The sequence below is a fragment of the Chanodichthys erythropterus genome, chromosome 21 (genome assembly GCF_024489055.1).
Source record: "Chanodichthys erythropterus isolate Z2021 chromosome 21, ASM2448905v1, whole genome shotgun sequence".
Lineage (NCBI taxonomy): Eukaryota > Metazoa > Chordata > Actinopteri > Cypriniformes > Xenocyprididae > Chanodichthys > Chanodichthys erythropterus.
The window spans coordinates 32,194,144-32,220,619 of NC_090241.1; the positions used below are offsets into that span (position 1 = coordinate 32,194,144).

Sequence of the window (26,476 nt, forward strand, 5' to 3'; positions counted from 1 at the left end):
GGTAATTATAGTTGCTGTGGTAATATAACAACTATAGTAATATGAACAAATTACTTTACCCAATACTGTACTAAGTTTTGTACAAATATAGGGTATATTATACTACAAATACACTACAGTTTACTGTAGTAAAAACTAAAGTATACTACAGTATTAAATAGTTTATCAGTTCACTATAATTAACACTACAGTATGCTGTAGCATTCATTAACAAAGTGTTGGAAATACTATAATATGTACAGTATACTACAATTTATTATAGTATGGTTCAAAAACACTTTAGTATTTACTATAAATTACAAAAAGTTTCTCTCTCTGTATTTAATGTAACGCCTTTCGGATATTTTTAAATAGTGGTTTAAATGTCCAAACACATTTAGAAACCACTTTAACTATTCAACAATAATATTAAGTAAAAACAATGGCTAGTGTTCATCACTGTGGGATTATCCACACAGGCCTCCTCCTCTTTTTACAGTAAACCAGTTTCCCTCACATCCCAACAGCTGACCGGAAATTTCGGAAGAAAATAAATAGTTTTCACATGACCACTCACAATGGACTCATGCCTTACATCGCCCTGCGCCACTTTACTTCGTTTCCCCTGGAGAACAGATTCCCCTCCTTCTATTTTGGGAAAAGCGGCCGATATTCCTGGAAGTGATGATGGATTGAAGAATCCGCCGCGGCGCGCAGCGCCATCGTGTGTTCGCCGCTGGGACTGCTGAAGGTGAGTCAGCATGCTGCAATCACTCAGCAATAGAGCGGCATTGAGGTCAGATGAGATCACCGATCACCGTGACCGGTAGAGTTACACGGGTTCTGTAAAATGCTTAGTCACCGTGATACAGCACCGTCTTACGAATTAAAGTGAGTCTGCTTGTTTTTGTGAGTGACTGACTGATACAGCATCTGAATCATCCAAAATCATTTACCTCAGATTTACTTCAGGACCCAAACTTTACATTGGACATCATTTTTTTTTTTTTTTTTTAATTGCACTTAATGCTATAAGAGTTATTAATGTCACCATAACATATAGGCCCAAAATGATTAACATGATAGGCCTACAGAACTGACATATAAATGCATAAACAACATACGGGACAAACTGATTTGATTATTGTAAAATTATGTTATTACATGAAATAAATGTGTGCCCAAAATGCCTTAAGACTTATTTTCATGTGAAGGATTTTCCATCAGGTAACAGTCTTTGAAACAGAGATTTAAACAATTAAAATTAAATACTTAGGCCTAGTATTTGTGTACAACAGTCTCCAAAAGTAGACAAAACAGACTGAGATTTGATATAAATAAGTAGGCCTACAAATAACCTACCTTACTAAGCCAGGAAATCACTATCATTCCTAGGACTGGAAAACCCGGATACTCCTAAAAGTTGATCGGATAAACATTTTGCAGGTAAATGGAATAAATAATAATAATAAAAAAATAAAAAAAAAATATATATATATATATATATATATATATATATATATATATATATATATATATATATATATATATATATATATATATATATATTACCAAATAAGATGCTCTCTAGACCTGGTAAGATTCCCTTATGGGATGGAGTTTTACCTTACCTTCTCAAGATTAAGGTTAAACAAAGTTAATTTAATCTAAATTAAAAAATTAAAACTTACACATTTCTTATTTTTATTTTTTAAGCACAAAAACAAATGTATGGATAAGAACAAATGAACATGGTTTGGTCAGTAAAAGAAACCAGGACAGAAGATATTTCCTTTTGAACATTGATAGATTTAAACCTTCACTAAGTGTGGATGTTTTACACACACATTGGCTTTTCATGTTTTATGGGGGCTTGGACATTATTTTTATACTGTACAAACTGTATTTTCTATCCTCTAACCTTAAACCTAAAACTTCCCATCATAGAGAACTTTCTGCAGTTTTACATTTTCAAAAAAACTTAACTTATTCACTGATTTATAAGCCGTTTTGTGGACAAATGTGCCACACACACACTCTCTGAGTCCACACATTTGACGTCAACCACTGCAGTATGTTCAGATTTCAAATCCAGCACTAATTCAGGCCTGTTAATCACATAAGATTGATCTCGACCACACTCTTCAGTGGACTAAAACTGTAGGAGAAAAGTGTATCAACTTGAGAAGAACCAAAAATGAAAGCGTAACATGACTGTTTTGTTGGAAAGTAATATTTAAGAAATCATTCTAATCATTTTGGATTGGCTGCTCAAGAAGTGTGTCTTATCAACAGTTGTGCTGCTTCATATTTTTGTGTAACTTGTAAACAGTTTTTTCAGGATTCTTTGATGAACAAAATTCAAAAGAACAGCATTTATGAAAACAATTAAATGAGTATTTGTTGAATTAACCTTATAATTTCTCTATTTATAGCAACTATATAGCAACACCCTGGTAACCACCCACATTAACATCATTTAAATCATTTACGCACAGCTTTCTTGTGGATTACTTCTTTAAAGCTGCAGTCCGTAACTTTTGACGCTCTAGCCAAATCTAGTTAATAAACAGAGCTGTCTTGTGGAAGAACGTTGTAGCCGGAGCTTCTTCTCTGCGTTTACGTCTATGATGAGTCACGCAGATATCGTGCTACGACCCGAACCAGTCGAAAATACTCTGAATGTAAACACTTATTATTGGTGTACCTATAACCTATGTATGGATTCATGATGTACTTGCTCATTGTATATTTTTTGTACATTTTAACACAAAAAAGTTACAGGCAGCAGCTTTAATTACTACTAATAACTCATCTCAAAATGTCGGTGGACACAGAAGTTCACAATAATGAAGATATCTTTAATTTGACATTCATCCTTTTTCAGTTGATGCTTGGTAGTTTCTTTTCACGACATTGACTGCATCAGGTCAAGGAATCCAAAAAGTAAGAATGTTCACAAAAAAAACAAGTCTAAAACATAACCAAAAAATAATCATCTCTTGGGCAAATTCCTTCCTATCCACCTTCCGATCTTACAAGTTTAACACTTCCTCTCATAATTAGGTTCTTTTGAAAAATCCCTGCAACAGGCAAAACTCACTGTGCTACAACCACCGCCATATCTCAGCAAGGAAACCTTCTCCTCAACACAAATGAAACACCTCAGACATTACCGGCCTGAGCGGCACTAATAACAATGCATATTAGTGGAAAAACACCTCGGTCGGCTCACCTTTCAGAGTGAAATGATATTCTTTTACACTCCAGTAGGGCCGTACAGCAGCTGCAAGCTAGTCCTACAGTAAAAGGCCTGAGGAGCATTGTGTCAGGAGTGAACGCCTCTATCCATGTCTAAATCACTGAAGACAATTGAGCATACAGATGGACAGGGGGCGAGAAATCCTAGACGCGGCTCATACAGGTGTGAAGTAACACTAGATTGAGAATAACCTGAAAAGTATACAAAAATAGGGGTCGGTAAAAGAATGCGGTAAGATATGAAGAAACAGAACTTTTGTAGCACGAGGGAAACTTCAAAGAGCACCTGCCAGCACGTGCGTGACGGATATGATAAATTATAAGACATCAAAGACAGTACAGATGCCTGCGAGATACTGTCAGACCGCAGAAGTGTTTCTGTATATCAGGTTCACTACACTCAGCATCATACCGAGATGATTATTGTTCCATCAAGTGTTTATAATTTATTCTAGAGGTGCAAAAAATGATGCTTGATGCATAGATTTGATATTAAAAATGTTAAAGGTAATGGTGATGCACTTCAAGCTAGAAAGCAAATGTCCAGCATTACTTTCGTTTAAGAAAACAACAGGGTAGCGTAGTAAAGCTACAGTAACCACAAGTGCATCACAACACAGAATTCTGGGTAATCTACTCTAAGAGGAAATTCTAAAGGAAATGCATTTTTTTTATTTGATAAACATAAATGAGGCAAGCATCTGGGCTATGCTTATTGCTCGCTCTCGTACGACATTCAATATTAGAATAACCGCCAAAAGAACTCAAAAAACAGAACCATTTTACAATTCTCAACATCCAAACATTTTACACACCTTTGTTGTAGAAAGCGGTCATAATGAGCAGTTAATGATGATAGCCTCGCATTTGAGATTAGAGTGATTCATTAAAGGTCCAGTGTGTAATATTTAGGAGGATCTACTGACTGAAATGCAATATAATATACATAACTATGTTTTCAGTGGTGTATAAAGACCTTACATAATGAACCGTTATGTTTTTATTACCTTAGAATGAACCATTTCTATCTACATACACTGCGGGTGCCCTTACATGTTTCTACAGTAGCCCTAATCGGACAAACTGCTCTACAGAGTGCGTTCCTTCACTATGTTGTACTGCTTCTTTATTGGTGTTTTTAGAGGAAGCTTACATCGTCACAACGTTGAATACGCACAAAGAAGATATAATTTCTTAATTTATATTTGTAAAGAAACCTCACTGCTTGACTGGCTACTCTCTACTGTCTCAGACGACGACATTTTTGTCCTATGTCGACCACCGTAGCTTCTCTATGTGCTTCGAAAGGGAGGGGTGAGCGGTGGACTGAGCCGTTGGTTGCAATTCGCAACCTCACTGCAAGATAACGCTAAAATTTGCACACTGAACATTTAAGAGTAGGGCAGCACTATTTGGCGAAAAATATAATTGCGATTTTTCTGACAAATATCGTGATGATTTAAAACGCAATACTAAAAAAACAAAAAAACAAAAGAGCTCCAGTTTTGCTGTGCTTGTTTGTTGGGTTGCACAACTTGGCCAAGTATTTTGTGATTACATATCAATATGACTATTAAATAATATTTGTACTGCAAAATATAATTATTTCTTATTATGATTATTATTACTACTAAATAATTACAATAAGAAATCATACTACTGTAAAATAAAAATATAATTTATTCGACAGTACAAATGTAAAATTACAAGACTAATATTATGGCTAGCTAAAATCATTTTCAAACATTAAACCATTGTGCTTTTGTATTGGTGGAAAACTGCAGGTCTCTTTTTGTCTCTAAGCATCTCTTTTGTTGACAACAGTCAGTTTTTTGATTCAAAGACAAAAAAATGCTTTAAAAAAAGTCATGGGCCACAAGTTTGAAGTTTTATGAATAGAGTCTTTATAGCAAATCTTCCAGGAGAGCAAGTTTATACGCATCTACGAGGCTACAGCATCAAAGCTTTGGTAAAGAAACGATTAAAAATGATTCAGAATCAAACAGGTCGAATAAATAACCACAGTGATGCCTTTGTAAGCTCTCACAGTCATAAGCAACACAAATAAGTTCCACTATTCCAGTCCTTCATTCATCCACCCAATCACATCGCTCCTTCCCTCCCTCCACAACTCTCATTGGCTGCATTCGCATCCAGTCATTGGGCGGATTAAAGGCAGTGGTGCAGTTTTCTGTTACCCTAAACTGTACAAAAATAGACGCCTAGTGCTGTTTTGTCTAATTTCAAAAACAAATATGAAAACAAAATTAATAATAATACAACAGTCTTTCAATAGTTTCGCTAATATATACAGAAGTTTTGATCTCTAACCAGAAGGCTGAGTGCTTTATCTTTGCGAATACAACAAACAAATAACTTTAATATATCTTAAGCTCTGACGTTCGATCTAGATCTCTAAATACATATATATCTGTATATATATATATATATAAGTATACATATACATGTAAAGCACACAGCCTGCAGAACTTACTTTAATTTGAGAGGCAACATTCGCAAGGACACGGCAAAACGTTTGTTCTTTGAGCACAGTGTAATTAAGTCAAACATCTTTTCATGTGGCAAGAGTCGCACCTTAGTCAACAGTTTTGCCCCCACTTAAAAAAAAAAAGAAAAGAAAAGAAAAAAAGAGCAACCTTGCAACAATAAAAGGCACAGAAAAAAGTCGCCAAGCGAAAAGACGGAAAAAGCAACCATAAAAAGCCACAGACAAAATCAAACAATGGAAAAAATAAAATCAGTCGAGATGGTTGGGGGTGATTAAAGGTGCCGAACGATCGTTGGTGAGTGTCCGACGTAATTTGACTCCTCTGCGTATCATACTCAACATGTCACCTCCGCTGCCCGGATCAGGAACGCTGTCGGTATGGTCCACGCCGGGCTGGGCGGAATTGGGCTGCCCACTTTCAACTGGCACACTGGAATTGTGAGCTGCCATGTTTTGAACCTGCTGCTGAATTTGTTGTTGCTGCTGCTGCTGCTGCTGACACTGACGTTTGTGTTTCTGCTGGATCTCTTGATATTGCGACTCCTGTTGTTGTTTATATTGCTGTTGGTGATTGTACTGTTGTTGATTATATTGCTGTTGATTGTGTTGTTGGTGATATTGGTGTTGCAGCTGTTGTTGTTGATACTGCCTCTGTTGCTGTTGGTGCAACGCATACTGCTGTTGCTTGCTCATTTGATACATCGGCTCAGTACTGCCCACTGGTGGCTGCCCAGGGAACATGGAATAGTATGGAGGCGGCATTGCACTCAGACTCTGAGTAGATGTACAGAGATTATGTCTGGTGTGAGCCAGATCAGAGCCAGGTAACCTGTTACTCTGAATCAGCCCAGGAGGGCACACTGTCTCCTCGCTGCCGCTCAGGCCGGCGGTAGAAACGGATGCCTTCATCGGCACCTAAATTCAGAACGAAAAGTTTCAGTACAGGGATATAAAAACACTTATGCAAAAACATCTTTAATATTGAAAACAAGCTTAAAAATTGTACAGGATATTTTCTATCATAACTTTAGAAAAACACTGAAGGAACTTTCCTAAGATTCAAATAAGATCCCAATTAATTGGGTTCTTGTTTACTTCTTCCAGTACTACTGGATTACTGGATTCCCCAATTTATTTGATCAATAATACAGTACAACTGTAATACTGTCAAACATTATTACAATTTAAAATAACTGCTTTCTATTTGAATATATTTTAATTTAGTAATTCACGTGATACTCCAGTCTTCAGTGTCACATGATCCTTGAGAAATCATTTTAATATGCTGATTCGCTGCTCAATAAACATTTATTATTATCTGTTAGAAACAGTTGTGCTGTTTAATATTTTTGTAAAAACTAATTTTTTTTCTGGATTCTTTGATTAATAGAAACTTCAAAATAACAATGTATTTGAAATAGAAATATTTTAACCATATAAATGCCTTTTTATACTGTCTTTTGGTAAATTTAATCCATCCTTACTGAATAAAAGTATTTCCTTCAAAACTGTTGTTATAAAATAAAACGTCGTTATTTTTGTTTTGCACACAAAAAGTATTCTCGTCACTTCATAACATTAAGAATGAACCACTGTAGTCACGTTGACTATTTTAATGATGTCTTGTTTTCTGGACCTTGAAAGTGGTAATTACGTTGCTTTCTATGGGAGACAAAAAATCTCTCATATTTCATCAAAAATATCTTAATTTGTGTTCTGAAGATGAACAAAGGTCTAACGGATGTGGAACGACATGAGGGTGTGAGTAATTAATGGCAGAAATTTCATTTTTGGGTGAACTAACCCTTTAAGAAAACTTTATGGTAAAATTATGATAGATATTCCAGTAGTTCTCCTGTACATTCTTTAAGTTTCAGTAGATGAATAACCTGTGGTGTGGAGATGGGTATAGGCACTCCCCCACTGATGGTTCCACGGCGGATATTGGGCTTGCTGGAGGGTTTACGGCGGATAGTGGCCGTGTGGGGTCCTATAGGCTCCGGATCCATCAGCAGACTGACGGTAGATGCCGGCCTCTTGCTTTGAAACATTTTGCGGTAATTGAGACTTAAGTCGCTGTTGCGAGGAATTGTAGAAGATTTATCAAATTCAGACTGGCTGTGGGCGTCCTCTCCTCCGTGCAGTGAGATGTAGTCATAGTCTGTAAGAGAGGAGAGGCACACACTGCGTTAATGTTGAATAATACCACTTCTACATTGTTTAGAAGAAAAAAAAAGGAAATTAAAAAAGTAATTGAAGCTGAAATTACATATGCAGGGAATGACAGTGGAAGAAAACACAAAAGCATGTTTCAACATTTGAAGTCAGTGTTTAACAATGAAGATGGCCCAGCGGTGTGAGAGTGTTTAGGACCCGTCACCAGCTCTATCAGGACAGGGCTGTGCTGTCGCCATCTTACCTTTGGTGATCAGTACATGTGTTTTTATGCCTTGCAAACTTATGATGTTTTTAAACACATTTTTAGGGTAACATTATGTAGAAGTTTAATTTAGTTTTTAAGTAATTAAGTTTTAAATTTCAATGAGTAATTTGTTTAAAAAATAACAAACACATGCAATTGTATACATTTTATATTTTATAGAGTGGGCGTATATTTATAACAAATTTATTAGACCACCGCCCAATGTAAGGTTTGTGCCACAGCTGCCCTAAACTAACAGTACTGGTTATTACCAAAATCATTTTTTAAGTTTCTGTAATGGTTTACGGTATGTGTAAGCCCTTTAGTTACAGTAGTGTTTCTAATGCTAATATAAAGTTATTGCTGGGATTTAATGGATTCAAAATAGATCGCAAAACGTTTCATCAAAAGCAAGTCTTTGGGAAAAACTAGAAACTATTTGGAACAAAAGAGACTGTGGAAAAGTACAAAAAAAAAAAAAAGGTGTATATATATATATATATATATATATATATATATATATATATATATATATATATATATATATATATATATATATATATATATACGCTTATTTTGTGTGAATGAGGACTACTTAGTTATTTCAGTTTGTTATTTGCCTAATAAATGACAATTAATATTTTTTGACAGATTCCTAAAGTATGTAACATGCAAAAATGTTTTAAAAAAATGTCTATTTTTTTTTATACTTTTAATTAACTTTTTTAATTAAATTAACATTTATTTATTCATAAAAAAAAAAAAAAAAAAAAAAAAAAAAAAAACGGAATATACATTTTCTTTTTGGAAACCTGAACTAACTGGCACAAAAAAAAGAAAAAAAGAAAAAGAAAATTTATGAATGCATGCATTAAATAAAACAAATAAATAAATAAAACATTAAAAATATATATTTTTAAACCATATTGTCTTAATCACATTAATTTAACGCACTAAATTGACACCCCTAAAAAAAGTCTGCATGAAGACTACAGTACTGGATTACCTCCCAAAAGACAGACACACAAAAGCTCTGTTATAGGGTGTGTCTTTCACTGAACACTCGAACAACATGAGAAGATGGATAATAGACTTGACAATTGACGAGATGCCGTATGTTATATCTCATGGTTGCACACACTCAAATCGTACATGTACAGATAACACTCTTTCAACAAAGGCACGCCTGCAATATGACATGGATTTCCTAAAATAAAGACATTTAATGTTGTTTATTATTGGTATATGATCACAATGAGAATAATCAAGTCTATGCAATGACATTCAGAAACCTACCATATAGAGGAGGTTCTTTCTTTACGGCTGTAAGAGAACAATAAAGTATATTTAACATATATACAAAGGGCCAAAAACACGCACTTTGGACAGCAATCTAAGCCTGTGATTTGTGCAAGCACATCAGATTTAGTCTAAAATTGGTCTACAATGCCACAAAGGCACATTTAATGCCTACACAAACCACAAATCAGATTACTGTGTTGAGAAAGATGTAAAAGTGTCAAAACATAAAGGGGGAAAATGCCATACAAAAACACAAAGGAGAAAAAGAAATCTAGATTGAGCACTTTTGATAATCTCTCCAGACTTGAAAGGAATTTTACAGAACAGAAAAAAATAAATAAATGTGAAAAAGCTCATGCCTGTGTGTGTGTATGTGCACGCGTACTGACCGTGCTGTGAGGGAATGGTGTCCTCCGAGCAGGATGGCGTAGTCGTCTGGGTGCTGTATCCGCTAGAGCAGTGGAGGGAATCTCGGCTGGTCCGAGGAGCTTCTGAATTAAGCCCGCCTCCCAGAGTAAGAGCCAGCTGCTCCCTGGCTGACTGTGGCTACGGACAGGAGCGAGAGCCAATCAAGAGTTGGGAAGTGTGGAGTCGACCACAATAATTCCAATAGAATCAAAAGGTGTATAAAAATGTACTTTTCGTTTAGAAAAGAAAAACTTGTGCGCATTTAGTGCATCATTCCCGCATTAAAATGAGTATGTACCTTGCCCGATGAGGACAGCGTCCTGGCTCTCTCCTCATGCCCACTGTAAGCTTTGTGTAGTGGGGGCATTGAGGTCCCGTTCTCTGTGCCAGGAGAGTTCTGGCCTTGATCCTAAACAAGGATATACTATGTTAGTCCATGTCAACTTAGTACAGGTAAGAAAAACAAAACACTAAAACACAAGATTTAGGGGGTTTTCACACCTGGCTCATTTGGAGCGTTTGTTTCGAAACCTGGTGCATTTTCTCCATAGTTCGTTTTTTTTTTTAGGCATATGTGAACATGCCAATCATGCTCGGATCCTCACCAAAACAATCGCCTGAACGAGGTGGTCTCGGCCCGACTGAAAACAAACTCTGGGGTGGTTCGGCTGAGGTGAGAAAGCAATCCGACCCAACGGACCAATGAACCAAGCGGTATCATAATTCATATTGGGAAATGTGTTATATAAAAAGCAGCAGTCTCTGATTCTGTGATTGAGGACATTAGTTATCGCAGTTGAAAATCAAAGAGCTCCTCTTCATTTTGAAGGTGTTAATTCACCCTAAAAATGAAAATTCTCTCATTAATTACTCACCCTCATGTTGTAAGACCCATAAGACTTGATCATCTTTTTGATTAAATCTGTGAGATTTCTGTCCCTCCATAGACAGCTATGCAACTACCACTTCTGACACTTCAAAAAGTTCATAAAGAGATCTTAAATCTCTTTAATCCGATGTAGCCTTGATAACCACTCTAACTGCATTATAAATATATATATATATATATATATATATATATATATATATATATATATATATATATATATATATATATATATATATATATATAATTTAAGTTTTATTCACGTTACTTGCACATTTTGGTACTCTTTGAAATGTTGCCATGTGAAAGTGAACTGAACCAAGAAGAAAATGCAGCATTGTAACAAATGCAGTCCCTGTTTCGGAACAAAGCAAATGATCTACAGGTCTGAAAACACCCTTAAAGTCAACATAAAATGGTGTTCAAAGTGATTTCATTATAAGAATATAAAATGTAGGGTGGGACTCCATTTTAAATTTACTGGATTGTGTAAAGTGGGCGTTTCAGGTCTGAATGTGAGTTTGCAGAGGACTGTGGAGGTTTTTTAACCAGGACATGGAGGCTGAAGATCAAGTCCTCCAAAGCATTGTAACCCGATGCTAATGCATCTTTTCAAATTGCCATTATTTGCTATTACTGCAGAACCCTTTATTCTAGTAAGGTTAATCAGCATTAAATCACATTTTTAAAATAATTTATATTTATAAAGTCTGCATTACCTACAACAGTAGTATACAATGATTCCTAATTAGCATAAGTGTAACAATACACTCGGTTTGATACGTGATACTGATGTCATTATACTTTAAACAAAGGCAAAAAATGTTAACTTTTTTTTTTTTTTTTTTTATAAATAACTTCAAAGACATGATAAACTGTTCAAGTATTGTTCATTAAAATACTAAATTTGGTATTGCATCAGGAATGAGCTTAGTTCTTCTCCCCCATGACAGGTCAATGGTGACACCAACAGAAATAGTCATGATTCTGCTTAGCTAAAAATACAGAATTATGTTAGACATATATGTTTGCACTCTGTTCCTGACTACATATATTAAATTTTATATATATATACACACAATACATATTGTCGATATCCATGATACATATTTCTGTATTGCGATATATTGTGAACTGATACATTCTTACAGCCTTAATCAATAGTTAATAGGTCACTGGTTAACATTAAACATATATAAATAGTAATTTTTGATACCACGTTGACTTTAATGACAGTTTGGTAAAAGTTCAGATGAGTTTTTAAGAAGCATGCAGGTTTATAGTTATAGATAAGTATACTGGTTAGTGTGTTTGATTATCAGACCCCATTTCTTAAATCAGAAAATCATTTAAAATCACTTGCATCTCCCAGTGTAAAGTTATCAGATGTGTCCCTCTAAAATGGCCTGCAGAGGGCGCTCTCTACCTTCACACATATACAACCTCCACACATGCACAATGACAAACACATAATAGGTAAGTGTCCAATAGCACATGCAACAATTAATCCATTCACAGTCACACACACAGCACTACACTACACTGAGTCTATGCTCACAGTGCTCCTGTGCCGGAGGTGTGGGCCACGGTGGCCGGTGCGAGGGATTGTGGGAGAATTCCCTTCACTGAGAGAGCGAGCGCCTTCCTCCCCTCCGACCAGGAGGAGAGGACTGCGTGAGCGCTGGGAGATGGAGGTGAGGGGCAGAGAGGAGTGGGACAAGAGAAAGATGAGATTAGACGGTGTCAAATCCAAGCCTCCGTCAAAATGCTTTTGGGTATTCTATTCAGTGCCTGAATAGAAATCATAAAATATCACTTGTTGATTTATCTTTTAAATTATATATCACATAATATAGCTACTAATGGTCAAACTTAAGCAGAGATGCTACAGACAAAAAAATAATTTTGAAATGTTAGGCTATTTTGGCCATTATTTCCATAATATGTCTTCCTTCAGACTAGTGTGAAGAAAACATCTAAAGTAGAATACACAATTTATTTGTTAATATTTTCAGCATCACAACAGTGAAAGTGAGTTGGGATTTTGAGGGGGGTTTGGATTATGCACCACAACGGACTAGAGGCTGTGATGATGCTTACAGCCATATTTGCTTTGGGCTGAATGAGATTGTATGTGTGTTCTGAATGACAAATTATTTAAACTATTTGGGTTTCATAGGGTTAATGCATCATAAATGGGCCAGGTAAGTTAGACCAATAGTTTTGTGGTGTGGTGATACCCGTGTTGTGTCTGGGGCTCGCAGGTGAAGGCCATCCACTGCGCTGGAGATGGAGTCCAAAGACGGGACATGACGCACAGAGGTGTAGTTACTGTGAGAGACAGAAAGAGATACTCATACATTTCCAATCAATTTTAAAGGGGACATGACATGGATTTTATTATTTTAATATGTTCCTTGAGGTTCACTTTTAATGTTAATGTTATTTTCAACCTTCATTCTGCCCCTCTGTCTGACCCTCTGTCATGCCCACTGTTATGACTGGTTAAAGACATTGCATAGGAAACAGTATCAATGCCCACTCGCTATTGCAGGCTAGTGTTTTGAAATCATTATCCATATAAAACAGTCTTTTACAGACAAAATGAAATCATTTACTTAAGGGTTGTGACGCAGCTGCTGTCAGATCCAATACAGTTGCCTGCTTCATATTTCAACAAATTTCTTTGCAAACTCTCCATTATACTGTGCCTTGTTTACAAAACAAAATGCTCTGAGCAATTACATAATCCTCTGACATAATCCAGGACACCATTAAAATAAAACCATCCGCTTGTTTCAGATGCTGGGATCCTTCTGAATCTGTACAGAGTCGCAAAAAGAACTGTTTAGCATCAGTGATTATAATTGGATCTATTTTCTTTTGACGCAACACTTGCATCCAGTCTAGGCAAATGTCATTTGTTAAGCAACTGAATACCAGGGCCTATTGTGCGATGATGTATAACTACATCAATTTCTTGCTCTGGAGACAGTCATATCTATTTGCCATCACAGATTACGCAATATCAAAATGAGCCGTTTTTGGAGCTTGATTAAAAAATGCTTTGTTTGTAATTCCATTTAAGGAGGATGTTTTAAGCGATCACTTTTTGCTACAATGAGCATTTCCTGACACTGAACTCACCTGCTAATGCTGCTCTTGCGTGATAACGTGTTGCTAGGAGAGCCGGGTGGAGTCTGATATGAGTAGCTGTAGTCCGAGCCTTTCAGATCAAGAATAACCTGCATAAACAAAACAAGACATAGTCAAAGAGAGCATGTACAGCTCTACAGATCAAAAGAGATATGATGTGGTAACATGTTGGCCTGGCATGCAGAAGACATTTTCTAAAAAACATTTTTAAAATGTTATTCAGAAGACATGCGGTACCTGTTCACTAGCAGGGGGCAGTGTGCTGGGATCAGCTGTCAGGTTGCCAAGATCTTCTAGAATTGTCTGTAAGTGGGTGACTTCGCCAAGCATGCCTATTTCTTCATCCTGACAATACCAAGAAAAAGAAAAAAAAAAAAAAAAAAAAAAAAAAAAAAAAAATAGTCAGACAACATTTATGCATAATTAAATATGAATATATTCGCAACAGTACACCTGCATGAATCTGTCAAGTTTCATCCCAAAATCAAAAGAAATAAAAATAAATTTATAAAGAAAATAAAGCCTGGTTTTGCATTATTAAATTATCTTCATAATTTTCATGTTTCCCTAATTCTCATCATTGTAATGCATTGTTTTACTGTAATACACAGAGAATCATCCCATTTAATTTAAAAAAAAAAAAAAAAACAGCATCAATTAAAGGCATTAAAATACATACTATCACAACATTTAAGTATTTTACGGTTCAAAAAAAAATTTGTATGTTAAAATGTCATGAAAATGTATGTCTCAATACAAACAATATAGATTTTAAACCAGGCAAAAATATAAACTTTTATCAGTCTGCTCAGACACTCACCAGGACAGGTTTGAGCATTGTGACAAATGAGCAGAATCTTCCTCTTTCCTCTATAAGAGCTCGACACACAGCTCTCTTCTCCGTCTCCTCTAACACGGCATAGCGCGTATTGACGTCCTGAAGAGCGCTGTCCAGCTGCACCCGCACATCGTCTTTACCTACGCAAACACAACAACATTTCATGAACCACTGATAGGATTATCGCGAACAATACAAACAAGCAGTTTTTAACCATATTTTGCCAAAGAAAAGACCAAAAATCATTTAATTGAAAGTCTTGGACACAAAACATGATCAATTAATATTAAAGAATGACGCAACCAATGAAGTTATTGTTAACTAAATTTAAAACCACAAAAACATTTCATTCAGTGAAATAAAGCTTAAATTAAAAACATAAATATGAATTTAGTATATTAGTAATTATTATAATTGTACAAACAAATAATACTAAAATGCAAAACAAAGGAATACATTTAAATGTTAAAACTCATCATGTTCAACCACTAGGAGGCAGTACAGTTTCTATAGACACTTAATACACCATGCAAATATTTGCTGCAATGCTAATAGCAGTTCTTGTAGCTTCGCTGTGCAGATTTCATTGGTCATTTGCGGCCAGGCGTGACAGCGATCTGGGGTCTCTGGTAATGGTACACAGGTGGACTGTATGGTGTGCATGTGTGCTTTCCTTTAAAGTCTAACTGCTACTGAGACAGTCCCTCACATTCCAGAGTAGCTATTTGATAGTTTTACTACACAGCAGTGGACAACCAATAAGAGTTTTTCAATGACTAATATCAATCGGTTCTACAAAGCAGGGTAGCCGATGTAATACATACATACATACATACATACATAGTATCTCACAAAAGTGAGTACACCCCTCACATTTCAGCAACCATTTTATTGGATGTTCTCAAGGGACAATACTATAGAAATGAAAATTGGATATACTTTAGAGTAGACAATGTGCTGCTTGCATAGCAGTACAGATTTACTGTTCTCTGAAAATAACTCAACATACAGCCGTTAGTCAAAATAACTGGCAACAAAAGTGAGTATACCCTAAGTGAACATGTCAAAACTTTGTCCAAAGTGTCAATATTTTGTGTGAGCACCACCGTTATTTAGCATTGCCTTAATCTTCCTGGGCATGGAATTCACCAGAGCTGCACAGATTGTTGCTGGGATCCTCTTCCACTTCTCCATAATGGAGCTGCTGGATATTAGACACATGGCGCTTCTCCACCTTCCGCTTGAGGATGCACCACAGGTGCTCAACAGGGTTCAGGTGTGGAGACATACTTGGCCACTCCACCTTCAGCTTCCTCAGCAAGGCAGTTGTCTTCTTGGCCGTGTGTTCAGGGTCATTATCAAGCCGTTCGGCCCAGTTTCTGAAGGGAGGGCATCATGTTCTGCTTCAAAATGTCACAGTACATGTTGGAATCCATGTTTCCCTAAATGAATCAGAGCTCCCCAGTACAAGCAGCAATCATGCAGCCCCAGACTGTGATGCTACCACCACCATGCTTGACTGCAGGCAAGACACAATTTTCTTGGTACTATTCACCAGGGCTTCGCCACACATGCTGGACACCATCTGAGCCAAACAAGTTTATCTTAGTCTCATCAGATCACAGAACATGGTTCCAGTAATTCATGCTCTTGGACAGGTTGTCTTCAGCAAACTGTTTGTGGGCTTTCTTGTGAGCCAGCTTCAAAAGAGGCTTCCTTCTGGGACGAAGGTCATGCAAAACGACTTGTTGCAGTGTGTGGCGTATGGTCTGAGCAATGACAAGCTGACCTTCCGCTTCTGCGACCTCGAAAGCAATGCTGGCAGCACTCATGTATCTGTTTTTTGAAGCCAGCTTCTGCACCTGACGCACAGCACAATGTCTCAACTTCTTTGATTCAACTTCTTTGGCCTGTTCCAAGTGGAACCCCTCTTGGAAAACCTCTCTCTATGACCCTGGCCACTGTGCTGTAACTCCGTTTCATGGTGTTACCGAACTTCTTATAGCCTAGGCCATCTTTGTGGAGAGCAACGATTCTAATTCTCAAATCCTCAGTTATTTGCCATGAGGTGCCATGTTGAACATCCAGTGATCAGTATGAGAGAACTGTACCCAAAGCACCAAATTTTAACTGCTCTAATACAAGATCCATACATTTGTATGGTCCTGTCAAGCAGACAAAAACATGAACATGATGAATAGGACATGTAGCTTTGCATGGTTAAACAAAATCAACTTATCACTTAGGGTGTACTCACTTTTGTTGCCAGCTATTTTGACAATAATGGCTGTATGTTAAGTTATTTTCAGAGGACAGTAAATCTATACTGCTATATAAGCAGCACATTGACTACTCTAAAATGTATCAGAGTTTCATTTCTATAGTATTGTCACTTGAGTAGATATACTAAAATGGTTGCTGAAATGTGAGGGGTGTTCTCACTTTTGTGAGATTCTGTATATATGATATAATCCAGATAAATATAATGATAGAAAATAAGAATGAAAATGACTGGATTCACTGAAACATGCCCTAAAATTCATGACTGCTTCTGTCTCCTGCTGCTTTAACTGTACTGATGAAGTGCAATGGGAGAAATGTGAGGTTAATCACATTTAGAGGTCTGTTTACAGAGTCAGAGAGACCTCATGCCAGCACACACCACGTGAGGAGCTTTAAACACATGACCCGAGCTTTTCCTCTCTTTTTCATCTTTCAGCAGACTGTGTATGTGTGAGTGTGCATGACAGGGATGGGCAATATCTTGATTATTCAATCCTAATCTTCTTTATTGAAATCTGTGGCTCAATGAAAAAAACTTTATCATTCATGGAACCTTTTTTGCACAAAAGGTTCTTTATAGTGGAAAAAGGTTCTTTAGATTTTTTAAATGTTCTTTACACCAAGAAAAACATGGTTCTTTTAAAAACTGCTCACTGAAAGGTTCTTTGGGAAACCAAAAATTATTCTTCTATAACATCACTGTGAAAACCCTATGTTTATATAAAACTTACAGCTCCTTAGACTCAAAAATACACACGGCTACATTTTCAGCATTCCACTGACAGGAGAGCATTCTGACAGCTGTGTGCAGGACGCAATAGCAAGGCGTGTACAAGCATACATCTCTGACCTCATTGCCCCTATTGCTAACAATAACCTCAGGTGTCCTTTGTGACACCTGATCTTCTGCACTCCAAGTTGGCATGCAAGACAGATGTAAGGTTATTATCACAGGCTCTACAAGTTTCTTCAGATGTACTTCAGACATGTTTATTATGATGTTTGCTCACATTAGATGAAGACGACAGTGATATGCTGCCATGTTGAGATCACATGGCCTGGTGAATACTGCCAACTTTATCTCAGTGATCCCTATTTGGACACTTTCAGTTGAAGAAAAACTAATATTAATCATTTGTGACAAATACACCTTAGAACAGAACATTTTAACAATTTAAATTTACAATCTCTTGGTTAAAAAGACTAAAATCCTGACAATAAGGTTCATTAACATTTAGAGAACACCACTCGAGTCTAAGTTGCAGTTTTAATTGAATAACAGAAACACATAAACGAATGTTGCACAAGCAGCAAATCTAAACAACCTCTTCAAATCCGTTCATGTGCTGCGTATGCATTTTTGAGATTTAAGCAATTCTCCTCAGTGTTGTGAAACTCAATTAAGTTCTTTGACCTTCCGAGAAAAGACATGATCCCTGGTCCTTGAGTGCATTGACCTTGTGCTGGACTGTGGCTGCATGTGTGTTTAGATGTTCTAAGGCCATTACACCTTCAAACATAGCCTAAAGCGAAGGCTAAAATGAACTCAGGTTTGGTAGGAGAGCTTAAGGCTGGGGCCATCTGAAGTTTAAAGGCCAAAGGTCAGTAGGTCTGTTGATAAATCCCACGGCCTGTCAGCAAGACAAATGGCTTACAAAAAATATAGCTCTATTTGAAATATGTTACAGGAACCCATTTCCTCTTACAGAACTTAAATGGAACAAGCCAATGGAGAGAAATGCAAAAGTGAGATAAACTAAACTTTGTGAAAAAAACTCACTTGGCCAGTAAGCAACCCCTCAAAACACTATAAAAATATAAAGTAGTACCAAGTGGAATGACTCATGCACACTTTAGAAAAGCATCACCGCTCTGGTGTTTAGTTTGAGCTAGTTAAACATAAAACAAAACAAACCTCATATAAAAACAGAAAAGGGAGGTGAGGGTAAAATAATCCAGAGCCATTCTGACAAAGGTGTGTGTGCCAGAGAGACATTCCCTCAGGTCTGGAAATCCCGAGCGGTTGGAAGGTATGATGTCATTAGCAGACACCTTCTCTCTATAAACACATGCACAAGGCAGGTGTGCAGGTTTTCTGGGAGATGTAGGGCAAAGGAACCTTAATGAGGATGATGATAGTTAATCACGGATCCAATGCAGTACCGACTCCTGAATTAAGACTAAGCACCCACAAAGATTTCACCATGAACCAATAAGAGCACGGCAACGTGTGAATGTAGACCTGTGGCTGATTGCATAAACAGTTTAGACTAGTCTTTAGAGTTGTCAAAAGTATTTTAAGAATTTTAAAAATGTGACGCTTTGAGCTCTGTGTCTATCAACGGATATGTCTGTGATTGGCTTCAATGATCAACGCTTCAAAAACGTTGTAAATAGTCATCAATGATGTTCTTCACAGAGCGCTTACACAGATACACACAGGAATGTTTGAAAGCAGGCGTCTATCACCGACCAGTCCGCTGATGGATGCCTGCTTTCAAATGCTCCCGTTTTCAACTTTCAAAATTTCACTTGTGTGTGCTTTCAAACGATGCTGTGCATTAATCATTGTAGCTAATCACAGACATATCCGATGAGCATGTCAACACAATGGCCAATCAGAGGTGTTTATGAATCACATTTTGGTACATTTGACAACTACTAGTCTTAAAAGTTAGTAATCTAAATTTTTTCTTCAAGACTGGTCCTAACTTCTTAAGGTCAGTTTCGTATAAAGGTACATCAATCTAATTTTAGCTGGAGAAGTAAGACTGATTGCACATTAGTTAACTGCTTGTTAGTAGGGGTTGTAACGCTATTCATGTATTTGTTGCGAACCATCACGGTACGGCTCATGCAGTCAGATGACAAATACAGTCAGTCAAAGGTGATCCATGCTCCAATCCAGAAGGGGGCGCACGTAGTAAATGAAATGGTTTGCCAACCACCACAACAGGAAAAAGCTCTGAAGAAGAACAGTGCATATGCGAATGACTTGAGCGCTTGAAAACATGTTGGCTGCATCCAAAAACTGAAAAATGCTGCCTTCCGAGGACACATTTCAAGGTAAGAAGGCATCAAGGCACGTCCGAATCCAATGTTAGCTTCACTTCCTCTCTCATGAGATACCTTCCTCAGATTGATTTTTGAAGGAAGCATAGATGTATCCTTAGCTGCCGTTGATATCCCACAATCCTGTGCTTTCCATTCTGTGACAGTTAAACTAGAAAAATAAAGATGGCGTCCGAAGGTTGCGTTTGCTGCTCAGTTTGTGTATAAATGTACGATTTTGATCAACATATTTCAATTTTGATATTTCTATCGAGAAATTACTACTGTAGTAATTAAATATTTGTTTAGTTCTCACCAAAGCTTGCGCTATGTTGCTGTAGATCATTAAACTGTTATACTGCCTCAGCAAGACAGCTACATAGGTTTTCGGACGCAGCCATCCTCTAGATCGAACGTGTCTTTCTGTGCTCACGAACAAAGGAGCACACTTTAAAAGGCTTGCACATTCGACTGTGTGCGAAATGGAGTAGAATGTGGAAAATTAAGTATAAGAAGGTTGGGCTTAAGCTTTGAATGTTTAAATATAGTTTAAGTGGAGCAGATTGTAACACACCTAATGCACAAGTTTTATTTTTTATTATTCTCTTTATTTTGTACTCAAGATGCCTCTGGTTGAGACAAAATACATTTTCTTTTTATCAGCCCTGCAAAAAATATGACCTATGCAAGAGTGCATTCTGTTTACTGCTTAGTGCTTGATACACTATAGGAGGCTATACTGTACCATCTACCTCAGGGGGGAATTAATGCCTTATTCTACATCGCTTAATCCTACCCAATACCTAAAATTAACAACTACCAGGATAACTATTAAAAAGCAGTAATTAGGAGTTTAATGAGGAAAAAATTGTGAGAATTGGACCCTAAACTAAAGTGTGACCATTTTTCCTATTGTATCAAACTTGTATCGAACCGTGACCCCAACACCGAGGTACGTACAGAACAGTTACTTCTGTGTACCGTTACACCCCTACTAGTTAGTCAAACTAGTTCTTAAGACACAGTCTTTACATAGTGGCTAAGTTTATGCAACTGGCCACTGGTATGTATACCATTTCGCATACTAGGTCTAAATAATGATATGCAGTTAATTCAAACACTAGAGAGAGAGCAGAAAATCCAGAGCTCTGGTTCTTCCTTCCATCTCATACACAGTGGCAACGGCACTGGAATACTAATGTGCATGAGTTTTAATAATTCAGTTCCAATGCTCTTTCTTCACGATCCCCACACAGACGCGTCCAAGTCTTCTGAGCGGTCTGCCCCTATAGACCTCTGAGTAATGCAAATGTAAGTTATAAAGATGAATGTGCACTCCGAGACGCATCATAGGTCTAGACGCCATATTTATTTCATTTTCTCACCATCTATGTGAGTTACAGCAGTAAATCAAACAGTGCAGCGATGGGTTTATGGGTGTGCTGTGGTGATATAAAAGCGCTAGCCTCTGAATCACTTATGCTAACACTTCATTCTGCCCCTATCTTATGATTCAGATTGTGTCAAGACAAGGCCATGTTTTCCTCATACTGCTGCAGATGACTAACATTATAGTGAAGGACTCTCTTAGAGGGAGGAGGCATGTGATCAGCTAAAGACAAAAAAGAAAACCTGATCACGCACTGCAGAGATAGCTTATCGCTTCTCTTTGTTGACAACAACAAATTCATAAACGTCTCATGACGAATGTTGCGTTCTTAAATGCAGAGTGCTGTTACAGTACTCTGAAACTCAGCGTGGCAAACTATATATTTATATAATTACATCACAACCGTTGCGATTTGATGATCGCATTAAGCAATATCAGATTCTCAACACTATGCATTGTTGAAATTCATAAAAAAGGTACTGGGCAACTGGTGAGTTTCAATGCCAATTTTTACTCGGATTTGGAAAAATTCCAAGTAAAATTAGCTTTAGTGAGTAAATAAAACTAAGTTACAGGTAAGTTGAACTAATGCTAAATAATGCAAATATAAGACCAACACTGATCGATTCAAACCAAGGAGATACAAACAGTCTAGAATTACTAATGAATTTGAAGAAAATATCTTGCATGAATAACCTCAGAGGGAACATGTCCAGCCTAATTATACAGATCTTGCTTTTCAGTTTTCAAAATCAGTGACTGTTTCCAAAAGACACTGGATCAAAGGTCATATTACTCCTAAATACAAGACAAGACAGATTGTGCAGCCGCAGCACCCTTCCATATGAAAGGGAGTGTATGACCACAGGGTGTTTTCCCAACGTTGGGAAAGATGACATGCCATGGAAGGAAGGATGGGGGATCTCTTTCCTCTGAAAGTTTGTGTGGCCTTGAGCTATGAGCTATTCCAGTGACAATGTTCTGTCAAAAACTGCTCATTTCCTCAAATGTACAGAAACATGCATAAAATAACCTTTTAGCCACCATTTTTTTTAAATACAAGATTTAAAATTAAGATAAGGGGACATGAATTTTCAAAATGAGAAGATTAAAAAAAAAAATCAATAAAAAAAATAAAAAAAAAATAAATAAATCAAAATGAGAACAGATTAAAATCAAGAAATGTATATTTCCAACCCAGCCCTATATTCTAATATGCTGGTTTTGTGTTCAAGAAACATCATCAATATTGAAAACGGTTGTGCCTCTAAATGTTTTTGGTGGAATTCATAATACATTTTTCAGAATTCTTTAATGAATAGAAAGTTCAGAATTTATTTGAAATAGTAAATAATTGTACATGATAACAAAATATTTCTGTCACTTTTAATCAATTCAATCTATCCTTGCTGAATAAAAGGAGATCATCATAACAAGCTTTCTTGGCACCAGAAAGCTTGAAAACCCCTGATCTAACTAATTTTATGATTTACTGTATATGTATGAGCACACCGAAAACTGATGTTTCAAAAGTAACTTCTTTAATCACATCCTCTGGAAATGTTGAATAAGCATTTGCGTAAGGGTGGATGCAGAATATAGACTAGCAGGCGTTTTGACCCCTCAAACAGACCAGAGCAGAAGTGAACAGCGAATGACTATTCAGTCTCTTACTGCTGCCCACACACAGCTGAAGCAGACGACACCCACCATAATGACAGAACACATCTGCATACGCATCTCTCTATCCACCTTTATTCCATGTATTCAATCCATCATGGCTCTTCCACCATCTAGAACTCATCTTGTGCCACATTCCACCACTCTCAAAATCTGTTAACTATTTAATACACAAAGCTGAATCTCACAAACATGTCCAAACCATGTTTCACACACTAAAATCAAAGAAACCAATTACATTTTGTAAAAAGAAAACAAAACTTTTTTGCATCGCAATACTATTCTCATGCGAATTATGCATATTAAATGTTAATGCAGCGTCAGATGAAGAAAGCTTGGTCAATTTTACTTTCAGATTCTGTAGTGAATAATTGACTGGGGTTTGAGACTTAACTCTTGCACAAAGTTTGCACATTGTCTGTGTGATATCCACTGGCTCGCCTCCATGGTTTAAAACTGAAATATTTCCAACATTTTTTCTTTATCACCATCTTTGCTTGCAAAATGATGAACGATTCACATTTTCAAATATAAATAAGTAAAATAAATAAGTAAAGCCCAACACTGCTAAACAGAAATAAAAAAATGTAAGTAACAAAAATCAAAAAACAAATTACTAAAACAAACTTTTGATTTTTAAATTCTGAATATGAATAAATGCTATGATAGTTATATCAACAATAATATTAACACAGATCTTTTGATTTTTTTTCTTTCAACTTTTGCAATACAATTTTTATTTACATCAGCACAATCTATAAAAAGTACAAAGCAATTACTACCATGATGCATAAATACAACTGAAATTATTATTATTTGCATTACAGTAATGATCATTTGAGTATGAATATGGTGATTCTGCAAACAAGTTTAATTTTCTTTCTTTTTTTTTTTTGCAAAATATAATTTTTCCCCCTTGTGATTTTGGAGTGAACTATGACCTAGACATATTATATGTTTATAGGTATTAATAGGTGATGTGAGATTCTCCCAAAAAAACATGTATTATGATTTGTTGGTAAACCATATCCTCATCATTCCATTACTTTACTTTGTTAACTCTTGGCTAGATTTTGTTTTTTGTCAAGCTGTTAAAATATAAACAGTTTGACCAGGGGCAAGATCGCCAAGGTTGATGCCATGACAACACAGGTCGTGGTATTATGACAACACAAGGTGTGGTGCCAACAGAAGTCATAGGCATGTCCTATTGTGTTAAGACAAAGAGATCTAAGGCAGTAATTTGAGAAAGTGTGTAAGCATGTGTGTGTGTGAGTGTTTGTGTAACAAGACAACAGGACTCTTTATATGTTGCAACTCACAGAGCATTATTAAGACATTATTTACCCAAGGTGTTCAGCCTCGGTGACTTTCATTCAATGATTTCCTATCCAAGCAGTCAGATCTTACCTTTTTTAACTTTCTTCTGCAGTTTAATTGTGTCTGAAGATTTCTTCTTGATATCTGCACGTGCCTTCTTATATTCTAAAAAAACAACACAGGCAGGAAAAGAAGAACATTAGACTCTTCAGTGGAAGCAAAAGATAAATGTTAATCAAGGCAGCTGTTCAAATCCCTAATCTTAAATATGAGCAACAATAACTGCCTTCCTTAGCAAGCACTGCTAATAAATTATTCACAGTGATGTCAAACGAAACGACCCCTTAGCAACCCCAGACAGCTGAGCAGGAGATCGTGTGGGTGTAGCCGCATTTAATGGCAAGTTGCAAGGCAACTGATTGAACGCCTATTTTATATGACATAATGGATTGTTCTTATGAATAAATGATCCATTATGAGCTGTAATATCACTGTCTGAGGGACTCCCACAGAGTTAAGAGCCATTTAATAATTAACAGTGCAGCTAATAGCACAGGTTTTCTGACAGTGATGTTGTTAAAGGGGTGGTGATATCATTTTTTTACTTTTTTTTTTTTTTTTTGCTAGGGCTGGGTATTGACACAAATTTCACTATTCGATTTCGATTCACAAGCTTGTGATTCGATTTGATTCTGATTCAATTTGATATCAATTCATTTGGATATACAGTATATGGCAAATTTTCTCAAAGAAAAAATTTCAACTATCTGTGAACTATACAGGGAGTCAGTTGGTACTAGGCTACATTACTATAATATTGAAGTTTAATATTAACTTTTTTTAAAAGATTTGTATACAAAAAAATGTGTTTTTTTATATTAATAAAAGTTATAATACTAACTTTATAATTATATATTTATTCTACTCCAATTAGTTTTTGAAATTATAAACATTTAAATTGTGGCATCAGCAATCTTTCACGCCACATTAAAGAGCACCAAAACGGTATTTATCGTTTGAATTTCATGATAAAAAAGGCAGAATTTAAAATCTAAGACTTTGTTTCATATCAAAAGTAACAAAGCACAAAGCTTATTGCGATTTATTGGATGGGAGGCATGCCATAGTTTTGTTCATTCATCAACTGAAAACAGCACAGACTAAAAGATAATTTTTTTTGGATTTAAGAATTGGTTCATAAAAATGAGAATCGATTTATTCTTTTATCGCCCTGTTTTTGCCCTGAGGTCCACTTAACCAAAAACAATCATAACTTAGTTTTTAATGGGCACTTTTACTCTTAAAGGGATAGTTCACCCAAAAATGAAAATTCGGTCATGATTCTCTCACACTCATGTCGTTCCAAACCCGTGAGACTGGTTAATCTTCTAAAAATTCATATTTATTTTTACGATGCCTATATGAACTTTTTGGATCTTCTTAGATTTTAACCAAAGATTTATGGGTTTGGAATGACATGACTATGAGCAAATGATGACAGAATTTAAATTTTTGGGTGAACTATCCCTATAAGACTTTGTTGTAAACTGCTTCATAGTATAATGAACTCCTCTCAAAATATCAAGATATTACCCCTTTAAGTAATATTAATTAAATCATTTGTCTAAGTCATTAATATGTGAAGTCTAAACATGATGTATGACACTGGATATTCTTCTAGGTATTTTATTATTATTCTGCTTGAGTTTACCAACTTTTCGTTTTCAGGTTTAAATTCGACCCTACTTAGCTTGAAACACTTCCATTAAAGGATTAAAATGATACTTTACCTCCTGCCAACTTTTTGCACACAAAGGTAAAATACTAAACCTGTCGAATTCCGATTATATCACACAGGGAATGAGGCCGATACCTTTGGCATGGTCTTTATCCAGCTGACTGGCAACCTTCTTCCACTCTTCAATTTTCAGTTCCAGAGGAGTGATCAAGTTATCCATGAGAGCCCTACACACACACACACACACAGTTGT

The 26,476-nt window shown here is 36.3% G+C and overlaps 1 protein-coding gene across 5 annotated transcripts in view; it reads right to left on the minus strand.

The window, feature by feature from the left end:
• Positions 1-5,120: 5,120 nt before the first annotated feature.
• Positions 5,121-26,476, minus strand: part of mtss1 (MTSS I-BAR domain containing 1) — a 64,740-nt gene continuing 43,384 nt past the window's right edge. For 3 of the 5 annotated variants that reach the window (XM_067373781.1, XM_067373785.1, XM_067373783.1), the window contains 12 exons: positions 26,359-26,450; positions 24,576-24,650; positions 14,744-14,901; positions 14,161-14,268; positions 13,915-14,012; positions 13,008-13,098; positions 12,326-12,448; positions 10,180-10,290; positions 9,863-10,019; positions 9,468-9,494; positions 7,639-7,910; positions 5,121-6,664 (listed from right to left, as the gene is read on the minus strand). In XM_067373781.1, coding sequence (XP_067229882.1) covers positions 5,999-6,664; positions 7,639-7,910; positions 9,468-9,494; positions 9,863-10,019; positions 10,180-10,290; positions 12,326-12,448; positions 13,008-13,098; positions 13,915-14,012; positions 14,161-14,268; positions 14,744-14,901; positions 24,576-24,650; positions 26,359-26,450 — 1,978 coding nt within the window. In that variant the 3' untranslated portion in view covers positions 5,121-5,998. The remainder of the gene's footprint in view (positions 6,665-7,638; positions 7,911-9,467; positions 9,495-9,862; positions 10,020-10,179; positions 10,291-12,325; positions 12,449-13,007; positions 13,099-13,914; positions 14,013-14,160; positions 14,269-14,743; positions 14,902-24,575; positions 24,651-26,358; positions 26,451-26,476) is intronic. The other 2 variants (XM_067373784.1, XM_067373782.1) reach the window with 2 other exon arrangements.